Source organism: Mus pahari, chromosome 6 (genome assembly GCF_900095145.1).
Source record: "Mus pahari chromosome 6, PAHARI_EIJ_v1.1, whole genome shotgun sequence".
Classification (NCBI taxonomy): Eukaryota; Metazoa; Chordata; class Mammalia; order Rodentia; family Muridae; genus Mus; species Mus pahari.
In genome coordinates, this window is record NC_034595.1 from 59,817,401 (window position 1) to 59,829,153 (window position 11,753).

General features: G+C 39.6%; 1 protein-coding gene across 2 annotated transcripts in view; it reads left to right on the top strand.

The window, feature by feature from the left end:
- Positions 1 to 11,753, top strand: part of Nrdc (nardilysin convertase) — a 60,981-nt gene that overhangs the window by 33,080 nt on the left and 16,148 nt on the right. For both annotated transcript variants that reach the window (XM_021199757.2, XM_021199758.2), the window contains 7 exons: positions 674 to 743; positions 3,846 to 3,923; positions 5,369 to 5,489; positions 5,566 to 5,624; positions 5,892 to 5,946; positions 8,861 to 8,965; positions 9,859 to 9,982. In XM_021199757.2, coding sequence (XP_021055416.1) covers positions 674 to 743; positions 3,846 to 3,923; positions 5,369 to 5,489; positions 5,566 to 5,624; positions 5,892 to 5,946; positions 8,861 to 8,965; positions 9,859 to 9,982 — 612 coding nt within the window. The remainder of the gene's footprint in view (positions 1 to 673; positions 744 to 3,845; positions 3,924 to 5,368; positions 5,490 to 5,565; positions 5,625 to 5,891; positions 5,947 to 8,860; positions 8,966 to 9,858; positions 9,983 to 11,753) is intronic.

Below are 11,753 nucleotides of genomic sequence, written 5' to 3' on the forward strand. Positions count from 1 at the left end.
TTTGCCAACAGTGAATGTTACAGAGATATTCTTAAGTCTCCTGCTTTTTTGTTTTTTTTTAAGCATGGTAGTTGTTTTTTCCTCCCTCCCTCCTTCCCTCTCTCCTTCCCTTCCTCCCTCTCTCCCTCCCTGTTGCTTCTGTCTTGTCTACCTCAGGGTCCATCTCATCTCTCATCAGTGACTGTTTTTAGCACACCCTTTCTGCTTCATCCTGTTAAGCCAGATATTCTAAGAGAGTATTTTCTGTTGTTTCTAGCTTTAGATTTTCTATTCATAGAATCATAATCTCCAGAAATACTTTAGTCAGGGTCCACATTTCATCATGAGAAACAGAAGCAGGAAGGCTTAAGTGCAAGTGAGTTTTATGAAGATCCTGTTTTAAGCACTGTAACTAGGAAAGTGGTGGAGTGGATTTTGCCAGGGACCCCCTTAAACCTGCACCTTTCTTGGAAGAAGGGATTCATCCTTTGTAGCATTTCACAGAGTCCTAGTTCTTTTTAATTCTTGCTTAAAACAGAATTACTCAAATTAGAAAATTGGTAACTTGAGTAACAACTGCAATAATAGTCATCCTGTGATTGCTGGAGGATGAAAGACATTGGACAAATATATGTTCTTATAACAGAAGATGTTATGGGAAACCTTACACTAGTTCTTCTACATCTTTGTTTAGTTGTTCCAATCAGAAAAATCCATGCTCTGACCATCACATGGGCACTTCCTCCTCAGCAGCAGCACTACAGGTAAGCCTCCAGGGGTTTGCTTCCTTAACCCGGGAGTCACGCCGGGCTTCAGAGAAGGCTGGCTGCTGTAAGTGTAGGGTTTCTATTTAAAACCCAAGTGGTTTTTAGCCCGGAATTTAATTACTACATTATCAAGTCTTGGGCATTTCATGACTTTTTTGGGTATAGAGACTAGAATTTTCTGCCTGGAGTGGTGGTACACACCTTTAGTTCTAGCACTTGGGAGGCAGAGGCCTACAGATCTCAGGGTTTGAGGCTAGCCTGGTCTATAGAGAGAGTTCCAGGACAACCAGGGCTACACAGAGAAATCCTGTCTCAAAAACAAAAACCAAAACCTAGATTTTTCTTATAATGAATACCTTTACCAGAGTCTTTGAAATTAGACATTTGAAAAAAATGGGGTTGGGGATTTAGCTCAGTGGTAGAGCGCTAGCCTAGCAAGTGCAAGGCCCTGGGTTCGGTCCTCAGCTCTGAAAAAAACCAAAACCAAAACCAAAAACTGACATTAGACATTTGGTATTGTTTACTTTACTAATTACTCTTTAGTAGTTATAGAGTAAAATATATTAATTTATGATTTATTTTCCATGGCATGAATCTTTTATTTACTTGTCAAAGGTGAAAATTAAATAGCTTTAAGTTCCAAGGATTTACTTCTGTGAGTTAGGGGATTATATAAACTAGGGTAAGAATACCAGTTTATCAGTGTTTGAGCAGCATGGCTTGGGCCCAGCAGGATTTTATTTTGTTTTGTTTTTAGGTAAGGAATGGCCAAGTCTACAAATGCTTTATAATAAGTAAATGCAATTGAATTGACATAAATTTATATTTTTAAAAAATACATTTTTTTTTGTTTTTTGTTTCATTTTGTTTTGTTTTGTTTTTGAGACATGGTATCTCTACGTGGGCCTGGCTGATCTGTAGCTCACTGTATAGACCAGGCTGGCCTTGAATTCACAGATCCACCTGTTTCTACCTTCCAAGTGCTGGGGTTAAAGGTGTGCTGTACCACTACACCTGACTGACCCTTATGCTCATTTTTGGATTATTTGTATGTGTGTGTCAGCATGTGGGTATTTACACATGAGAGCACATGCCTTCTTGGAGCCCAGAAGAGGGTATTGAATCCTCTGGAACTGGAGTTACTGGTGGTCATTTAAACTTTACAAGATGGGTTCTGGGAAGAGAAGTTCAGTTTTATGTATGCGCAGTATAGAACCATCTCGCCAGCCCTCCCTTTTTTTTTTTTTTAAACATAGTCCCAACAAAACAAGGCTGTGAGAACAAACCCAGTAGAAGGAAGGGAAGCAGTGTGTGTTGCTTGAGCTCAGTAAAAAAATGTGTTTTGTTACATGCTAGAATATTTGAATAATCAAGCCCACTAAAATTAACAAAAAACATTATGGTTATAGTAAAAAAAAAAAAAGCAGGAAGGTACATATTACAAGAATAATATAGCAAAAAGCAATATATATGGGATAGTTACAAATATCTTAAGAAATGTGACATTGTTAAACTAATGCTAAGGAGGATTAGCTAAAATGTTGTTCTGTCTTTGTCTCTGTCCTCAAAGATGTGCCAAACATTAGTAGCTTATTTTATATTGTTCAGGCATTAAAATTTTGAGTGTATGGGGCTGGAGATAGGGCTTAGCTGTAAGGAGCACTGCTTGCTCTTCTAGAAGACCTGAGTTTGATTCTCAGCACCCTTGTGGCAGCTCAGAATTGTGTATCCCTCCAGTTCCAGTTACCCAGTCATGGTGCCCTCTTCTGGCCCCTGTGAGCATTGCATGCATGTGGTACACTGACACACATGCAAGCAAAACACAGACACACACAGACACACACACACACACACACACATATGTAAAGTAAAAATAATCTTTTAAAAACTAAAAAGAACCAAATATTAAACATCTCTTAGGGGATAGTATCTCAGAATATGCTGTTATCAAAGACTATCCTTTTTATCACCAATATTGAAGAAATGTTGAAAATTACAAAAAGTGACAAGTTGTAGGGGTTGGTCTGTTGCCATCTAGCTATTTTGTGAGACCTGATGCTTTATTTAACATTTCACTTTTCTGTCACTTTTATGCCCAGTAAATTAGCTTTACTAGAGGGCAGTCTCACAGACTTTCTCTTCAGTCAGCTGGGCTTAGTCCATAGCTGCTTTTACTCTGAGCCAGCCTAGTGTGTGTGTAATCCAATTGATAGTTTAGTCTATAGTATGAAGTCTTTTGAGAATTGTGTTTCAGAGTTAAAATAATATTTTTGATTTTTTTCTAGAACTTAATAAATTTTGGTGGACATGGTAGCCAGTACCAAAAGTCCCTATGTGTTTTACATTTACAAAAATACTAGCTAAATGAATTTTGAGAGAATTTGAACAATATATTTTTACATTTATTATTGTGTGGTAATAACTGTGTTGCACAAGAGTCTGTGAGTAGTAAGTGGTTAATCAGATGAAGAGGAAAAGAAAAGAAAAGTTCATGATCCCAATGTTCTTAAACTGAAGCCAGACTCTCGATGTTCCAACCTTTAGCAGAGTGTTCTTTTAAATCATTGATATAGTAATGAAAGCCTTTGTGAAAATCTGATTCTGGACATTATTGGGTTCTAAAATGTTAGTCTGTATTTCAGCAGAGGACACTTGGGAGATGGGGACAGGAGGCTCTGTGGGGCTCATTGGCCAGGCCAGCCAGTGTAATCTAATTGGTAACCTCCAGGCCTGTGAGAGGGTGCTTCCCAGCAGGTGATCAAGTCCATACAGCTGATACCTAAGATCTCTCTTGGGCCTCCCCGTGTACACATGTGCATATGTACCTGCACACACATGCAAGTGCACAGGAACACAAACACACACACATGTACACCACGCCTCTTTCCTGTAAAAGGTAGTAAACTTATATTTTGGAATTATTCTTCTCTTTTAATGAGCTTACAAGAAAAGTCTTATCATTTTCTGTTTTTATATTATGGCTGTTAGCTGATTATAATTTCATATTTACTGAAGTCATAAGAACAAGCTTAGATTCTCAAACCTTGTGTATTTAAACCTGATTTTGACTCCTGACCTTTGTTATAATTATTTTTTTAGGGTGAAGCCACTTCATTATATCTCCTGGCTTGTTGGACATGAAGGCAAAGGCAGCATTCTTTCTTACCTCAGAAAAAAGCAAGTATTCAATTATTAAGCATTTTTCTATAACAATCTCTAAATAATGAACAGTAGGTTTTACCATGTATTCCTTTGCTTAAGTTGTTATAAGGTCTGGAACCAAAATGCTAATAATAGTTAATAATAGTCATAATAATAACCTAGGTCATTTTAGTGACCATATTTTTAAAATTTTATTTTTTTATTTCATGTGCATTGGTGTTTTGTCAGGTCCCCTGGAAGTGGAGTTACAGACAGTTGTAAGCTACCATGTGGGTGCTGGGAATTGAACCCAGGTCCTCTGGAAGAACAGCCAGTGCTCTTTTAACCATAGAGCTGTCTTTTTAGCTCATGTTAGAAATATGACAAAATATAACAAAATTAAAACAAAATTATACATGAAAATTAACAGTTGATCCCATAATTATATAAAAAGTTTAGTTCTAATAAAAGTATTTGAATAAGTCACTTATTTAAATGCTGAGACTCTCTAGGGTTTCCAGCCCAGAAGGTGGACTGTAGAATCCTACTGGACATGTGGAGTTAAGAACAGTCTGTGCAGCTGTGTTAGTAGAGAGTGTCCTAATGCATCTCAGGCACTGCTTCGTTTCTAACCACACAGTAGAAATAGAATTTCAGAATCTGGATTGTACTCTAGTTAGTCTTTTCTTTGTACTAATTCAAGAATAAAAAGATAGATGAAAATGTTGTAAGAATAATATTTAAGCTATATTGTGTTCCAGAAACTGAGAGGGCAGTTATTACTGAGAACAGTAGTGACAGTGGCACATGTGTGATCCTGTCAGGAGGTAGGCAGTGAGCCCTGAGCTCTCGTGGACTCGCAAGCTCTTTATTTTGGTGGATGCCCTCTGAGTTAAGTTTCTGGGGTTATTTTAACTAGGAACAAGCTACTCCCATTGCTGCTTTGCTGGGCAACCCATGTAGGACAGGTAATAGAGAACTCATTTGGCATTGCGAGTTGGGTATATTTTATGTGTTTTAGGACTTGTAGCAGACAAGATCAAAGGTGGTAAGTGGGATGGCCCTAGTAACTGCATGCCACACAGTTGATTTATGTGCTCCCACTTTACGTTCATGAGTAACCACATGGATGTCAGGCAGCCTTGCCGTTAGACAGGAGGAGGTGACTACTGTTTGTTCTGTTGACTTCTAAATGTACTGTAATTCCTTGGACTCCTAAAATGTGAACTTTAAAATTTAACAGTGTTGGGTGTGGTGTCACAATCCTGTAATCTCAGTTCTCAGGAGGCAGATGCAGGAGGATTGCTGTAAGTTCAGGCCTAGTCAGAGCTCTGCTGTGACTCTGGCCTCAAACAAAACTCATTTAACTCTTAAAAGTATATGTTTTCGTCAAAAGCTCAGGTTCCAAAATTTTACATAGAAATGTTGCTGACTTTGTTAGTTTAAAGGCTTACTAATTAGATTAATTCTCCCAACTGTAGGTGCTGGGCTCTTGCATTGTTTGGTGGAAATGGTGAGACAGGTTTTGAGCAAAATTCTACTTACTCAGTGTTCAGCATCTCTATTACACTGACTGATGAGGGTTACGAGCATTTTTATGAGGTGAGTAAGTGGAATTAGTTTTCTTTTCTCTAGATACCACTTTATGCAAAAAACTAATGCAATGTTCTACTTCCAGGTTGCCCACACTGTCTTTCAGTATTTAAAAATGCTGCAGAAGCTAGGTCCAGAGAAAAGGTAATCAATATTTCTTAGGATGAAACTAAGACCTAGTACAACTGTGACTTCAGGCTGCCAACAGACATGTTTAGTTCTCCAAGCTGGTGTTTTGTCTTTTCATACTGTTTCCTTTCTCAGCTCTACCCGGTCCCTCTGCATCTGTCCCAATCATGGCGTTGTACACATATTTACCCAGCCCTTTGAGTTTGTAGGCCTCTTTCCTCTAGGGCAATTGCAATGAGAAATTTTAATGTATCTTCTAATTGTCATGTTCCCTTTTCACAGAGTTTTTGAAGAGATTCAGAAAATTGAGGATAATGAATTTCATTACCAAGAACAGGTATTAGGGTTCAAATTTCTTTTGTATGTTATCTGTGAACAGGTTGGAACTGGTGTGACCATTGTTTTACCTCATGAAAGTGTCACTGTCGTGTTCTTCTGTAGATAGCCTTGACACTTTTGTTTTTAGCATTTATATTAAGCTTCAGGAAAAGATTGGGCCCATGACATAGGTCATGATGTGTGATGATATTTCTATGTAATCACCTGTTTTGCTTATCTTCTTTGATAAACATTCAAGGGAGAGCTTGCCATGGAATTCAAATATTATGAAGATATTCTACATGGTAGTCAATAGTAATTACCATGTGTAATAAACATTAAGAATGGTTGCGCTTTGGGACTTAAGGGAGAGGAGCTTTTTCCTTGATTGAAGGTCTTTGTGGATATGATAAATTTGATTTGAGCTTGCCAAACACATAAGCTGTGTTTATAATCTGGGGAATTGGAAGTACATAGGTAAAGAACTTTATGGGGTTGGCACACTGGCTCAGTAAGTAAAGTCCTTGCTATGTATGCATGAAGAACTGAGTTTGGAACTCTGGTTCCCATGCAGATAGGAGTGGAGCCGGCCATGGTGGTTCCCACCTTTAATTCCAGCATCTGGGAGGCAGAGGCAGGGCTGGCCTGTGTAGGAAGTTCTCTCTCAACTTTCACCTTTGGCATACACTGGAGTGTACCCGTGTACACATATGGACATGTACAGAAGCTTGGGGGACCTGTGAAAAAGTTAATGATCCTGTATATCTGTAGTATAAGAACGTATACATGAAAGTATTGTTATAATATTGACAGTAAAGAGTCAATATTTAGAGAAGGGGTGCGTGCATGTGTGTGTGTGTGTGTGCGCACACATGCCCATGTACAAGTGTTCTTTGGAAGTCTATTGAAGTCTGTGGGTCACTGCTCAGAATAATGCATCTGGTCACTCCCTAGCTTTAGAAAACTTGCTGTCACTACACGGGGATCGCCACATCACCTAGGAATCACTGGCGATACTTCTCCCTCACTTCTCTCTCTAGGTGTATTTTTATTGACTCATTTACAGTTACATGGTCTGTATTTGATGCTCAGTGTTTTATCCTGTGTGTTATACGTCATTCTCTTACATCTCAGCCAAGTATGTTGCCACAATTGAGAAACTGTTAATGCACAGCCCATAGAATAGTGTTTTTAATTGTGTAAAAGTACAATTCACAAAAGTATAGAATGAAAATGCTCAGAATAATAGTAGTAATGTGTGTCTCTTGTGTAATAAGAGCCATTGGAAAATCTAGTGATTTTCAGGGTTGTTCAGCAGTGAGTATACATGGTATTTTAAACATCTGTAACAACTGAATTATATTTCCTGTGGGTGGTAGTTATAGACATTGCTGATGTTATGGTGGTATATTGCTGATGTCGATAGTATTGATTCTTTTTACTCACTACTTGGGACTCAGCTTGTCGTCGTAGGCAGGCATCCCACCGTGCTGCCCCTCTGCTTAGCCTGCTTGCCCAGTGCCTACTCTAGGCTTTTGCATCACAGATCAGCTTTCAGGAAGTAGGATTATTTCATTATAGAAAATACTTTGAATCTCTCAGGTTTCTACTATATTGGTAAGAGCAGTTGTGTTACAAGGAAGAAGCTGATAAGAGTAACTTATTAAAAAAGTAAAACAGAGCCAGGCCTGGTGTCATAAGCCTGTACTCTAAACTATCCTGGAGGCTGAGGCAGGAGGATTGATTCTAAGTTCAAGGCCTGCATGGGCTACTGAGTGAGTTAAAGGCTATCCTGTGCAACTTAGTGCGACTGTCTCAAAATAAAGTAAACAAAGAGTTTGTGTATGTATTAGTTATTTTTATTTTGCTGTGATAAAACACCAGGACCAAGACAACTTATAAAAGAAAGCATTTAGTTGGCTATCATTCTCGAGGGTGTCCGTCCTGATGGTGGATGATGGATGATGGCATGTCCATCAGAGAGTCACGTGTCAGACTGCAGGGAGGAGGATGATGGATGATGGCATGTCCATCAGAGAGTCACGTGTTAGACTGCAGTGGGGTGGTGATAGGCTTTTGAGAGTTTAAAGCCGCCTTCAATCACACATCTCTTTCAACAGGCCACACTGTAATCCTTCTCAGATAGTTCCAATGGGGATGAAGCATTCAGAGGTCTGAGCCTAGGGGGCCATTCCCATTCAGAGCACCACAGTGCGATGTGGGCGCACAGTAAAGACTTGAATTGATTGCTTTGGTTTTTTTCTGGGAAATTATTTCTACTTTAAAAACCAGAGAAACTTGTCATTCTTTCATTTTTAAATTGAGATAGCATACTGATTAATATAACTTCTTCATAGAAATTTTATTTTTATACACCATAATAAGTGTCCATTTTTTAGTACAGTGTGATATTTTAATGCGTGTGTACAGTATATAACGCTCTGGTCAGAGCATTAGGTTTGCTTGGGGACTATTCAGATTCTTTTTTCCTGGCCATTTTGAAGCATTGCCATTTGCCTGGTTCCCCTTCTGCTCTACAGAGCGCCATTACTCCATCCCCTTTCCACCCTCTGCCTGTCACCACTCCTACCTTGTGACACACTGCAGTTTGACTTATCTCAAAAGCAGTTGTTAGTGGTAGGTTCCATCTTTATTGACATAGAAATCACTTGACAGAGTTGAGTGTGGGACTGCTCTCATGACAAGCTCCTGTGACTGGAGCTGAGTAGGTTGGTTATGAGCTCAGCGTGGCAATTCATAGGGCAGGCTCCCTGGTACTGAAGCATAGGCTCGCTCTCTCTCGGTATCCTGAGCATGGTCTTCATTGTATCCTGTTAGAGCAGCTCAGACGCTTTTGTCTCAAGTGTGTGTGCTGTGACAGACTAAGGACAGTAATGGCCGCTCTGGTATGAAATGATTGTACCTTTTCACAGACAGATCCAGTCGAGTACGTGGAGAACATGTGTGAGAACATGCAGCTGTACCCACGTCAGGACTTTCTCACCGGAGATCAGCTTCTGTTTGAGTACAAGCCAGAAGTAAGGAGCACTCCAATTGAAAACTGCTTTAGGTGGTGGCATGTGCCTTTAATCCCAGGACTCAGGAGGCAGAAGCAAGCAGATCTCTGTGAGTTCGAGGCCAGCCTGGTCTACAGAATGAGATCCAGAACAACCAAGGAACATAGAGAAATCCTGACTCAAAAGAAAAAACAAAACAAAACAGAAAAGCAACAGCAAACACCCAAAACTTGGTTTAGGAAAGGGGAGTGAAAATGTGTAGAGATGTATTTAGGAACGGTGGGAATGCAGAGGGCTTGGTAAGTTAGTCAGAATCTTTGTTTGTTTAAAAGGACTAATGGGCAGTTTTTCCTGAGTCTCTTACACAAAGCCATCTGTATTTATTTTTTATTTATTTTTATTATCTTTTTAATTTTTGACGTTTGTCATGTATCTGATGCTGGCCTCAGACTTGCTTTGTAATTGAAAGTAACCTTGAACTCCCACTGTTTGTGCTTCTTCTTCTTTCAGCTGCTATGATTGCAGGCACACATCTCCATGCCGAGTTTATGTGGTAGTAGCTGTCAGACCTGGGCTTCTTGCATGCAAATGAGTTACATCTCCACCAGGAGGACACACACTAGATGTTTGTCAGTTATACCTCAATAGAAGGAAAAAATATAGTTTTTTGAAATAGTAATAAGCTTAGAGTTTATAAATTAGGAGATTCATGAACTAGAAACAGTTCACTGAATATCATGACACTGTAGTAACAATGCAAATGTTTTTGTTTTTTAAATAGTTTATTTACTTAAGCTGTTACTGAAATGTTACTTAAAAAATAAAATGTAAGTCAAATTGTTACTTAAATCTTAAACTGTATTTTACATTTTACAATTTTTGTCTCTCATGTCTTTTCCTGTCCTCTGTGTTAGGTCATTGCTGAGGCCCTTAATCAGCTAGTTCCTCAGAAGGCAAACCTCGTTCTTCTGTCTGGTGCTAATGAGGGAAGATGCGACCTCAAGGAGAAGTGGTTTGGGACTCAGTATAGCATAGAAGGTAAGTTACTGTGACGATTCTCCTTTATTTAAGTATATTTGACTCAGCTGGGGATGTTTTAAAGAGATTATGTGTGTGCATATATGAGTTTATATGCAACCATGTGTGGATACCTATGGAGACTGAAAGGTGTCGATCCCATTAAACTGAAGTTATAGGAAGTTGTGAGCTGCTATGTGGGTGCACAAGCAGCAGGTACTCTCTACTGCTGAGCCATCTTTCCAGCCCCATCACCTGGGAATTTTATCCTTTAATACTTTGGTGGTTCTTATGGAGACAAAAAATTGTGTGTATGTACATATATATATATATATATATATATATATATATATAAAATGTTCATATATTATTTTTTATTTATATTTATATTATTTTTTTAAACAGGGTGTCACTTTGCTGTTTTTTTGTTTGTTTGTTTTTGTTTTTTGAGACAGGGTTTCTCTGCATAACCCTGACTATTGTGGAACTCACTGTATGTGTAGACCAGGCTGTCCTCAAAGTTGCAGAGCTCTACTTGCCTCTGTTTCCAAGTGCTGTAGTTAGAGGTGTGCTTGGGATGCCTGTCGTCGTCGGGCGTCCCCGGTTGACACTGCTCTTAGCATTATCTTCTAACTCCCCACAGTAGGTCATTAAGCTCTGAACAATGGCTTTTTAGTCCAAAGTTCCAATGTCCTTTCGTAGTCCTTAACAGCAGCACCCCACTCCTGACACCATAGGTAGGGTTTCTGTTGTGATAAAACATCATGACCAAAGCAACTTGGGAAGGAAAAGGTTTATTTCTTCTTACAACTCTCACGTCCTACTCTATCACTAAGAAAAACCAGGGCAGGAATTTGAGGTATCTGGAAACAAGGAAGCCAGAACTGAAACAGACCATGCAGGAGGGCTGCTTATTGGCTTGTTCTTAATGGTTTTCCCAGCCTGCCCTCTTGTAGGACCCAGCACCTGCCAGGGTGCACCACCCTCCCCTACTAATTGTCAGTCAAGGAAATTCCTCTAGACCTTCCTTAGGCAACCTGGACGGAGGTGCTTTCTCAGTTAAGATCACCTCTTCCGGCTGGGTGTGGTGGCACCCGAGGCAGGTGGATTTCTGAGTTCGAGGCCAGCCTGGTCTACAAAGTGAGTTCCAGGACAGCCAGGGCTACACACAGAAACCCTGTCTCAAAACAAAACAAAACAAAACAAAAATCACCTCTTCCTAACTTTGGAACTTTGGGCTAAAAAGCCATTGTTCAGAGCTTAATGAGCTACTGTGGGGAGTTAGAAGAGGTGACTTGTTTAGGTTCATGTCAAGTTGACAAAAACAAATCAGGACACTGGGCTCAAACTCACAGAGGTCTGAGTGCTGGCATTAAAGGAGCGTGCCACTGTGCCTGGCCATAAGTATACATTTTAAAAATTTTATTTTGAAATGAAACATACTTATATTTTGTACTTTCACTATCTTTATATTTATGAATTAGTGAAAACATCCTCCTTAATTGGTTCTTTGGTAGCTAGATTATACTTTGTATTAATTGCTGTTCTCAAGGCAAGGTTTGCTGTGTAGCCTGGTGGACCTGCCTGCACCTCTGCTTTTACACTATTCTAAGGAAGTGCTTCTCTGGAGGCCCCACTGCTCTGCTCTGCTCTGTTGTATGCAGTGGACCCAGAATACCAAACCATTCCTCTAAAAAGAGAAAAGAAAGGGAAGAGGGAGGGAGGGAAGGAGGGAGGGAGGGAGGGAGGGAGGAAGAGAGAGAGAGAGAGAGAGAGAGAGAGAGAGAGAGAG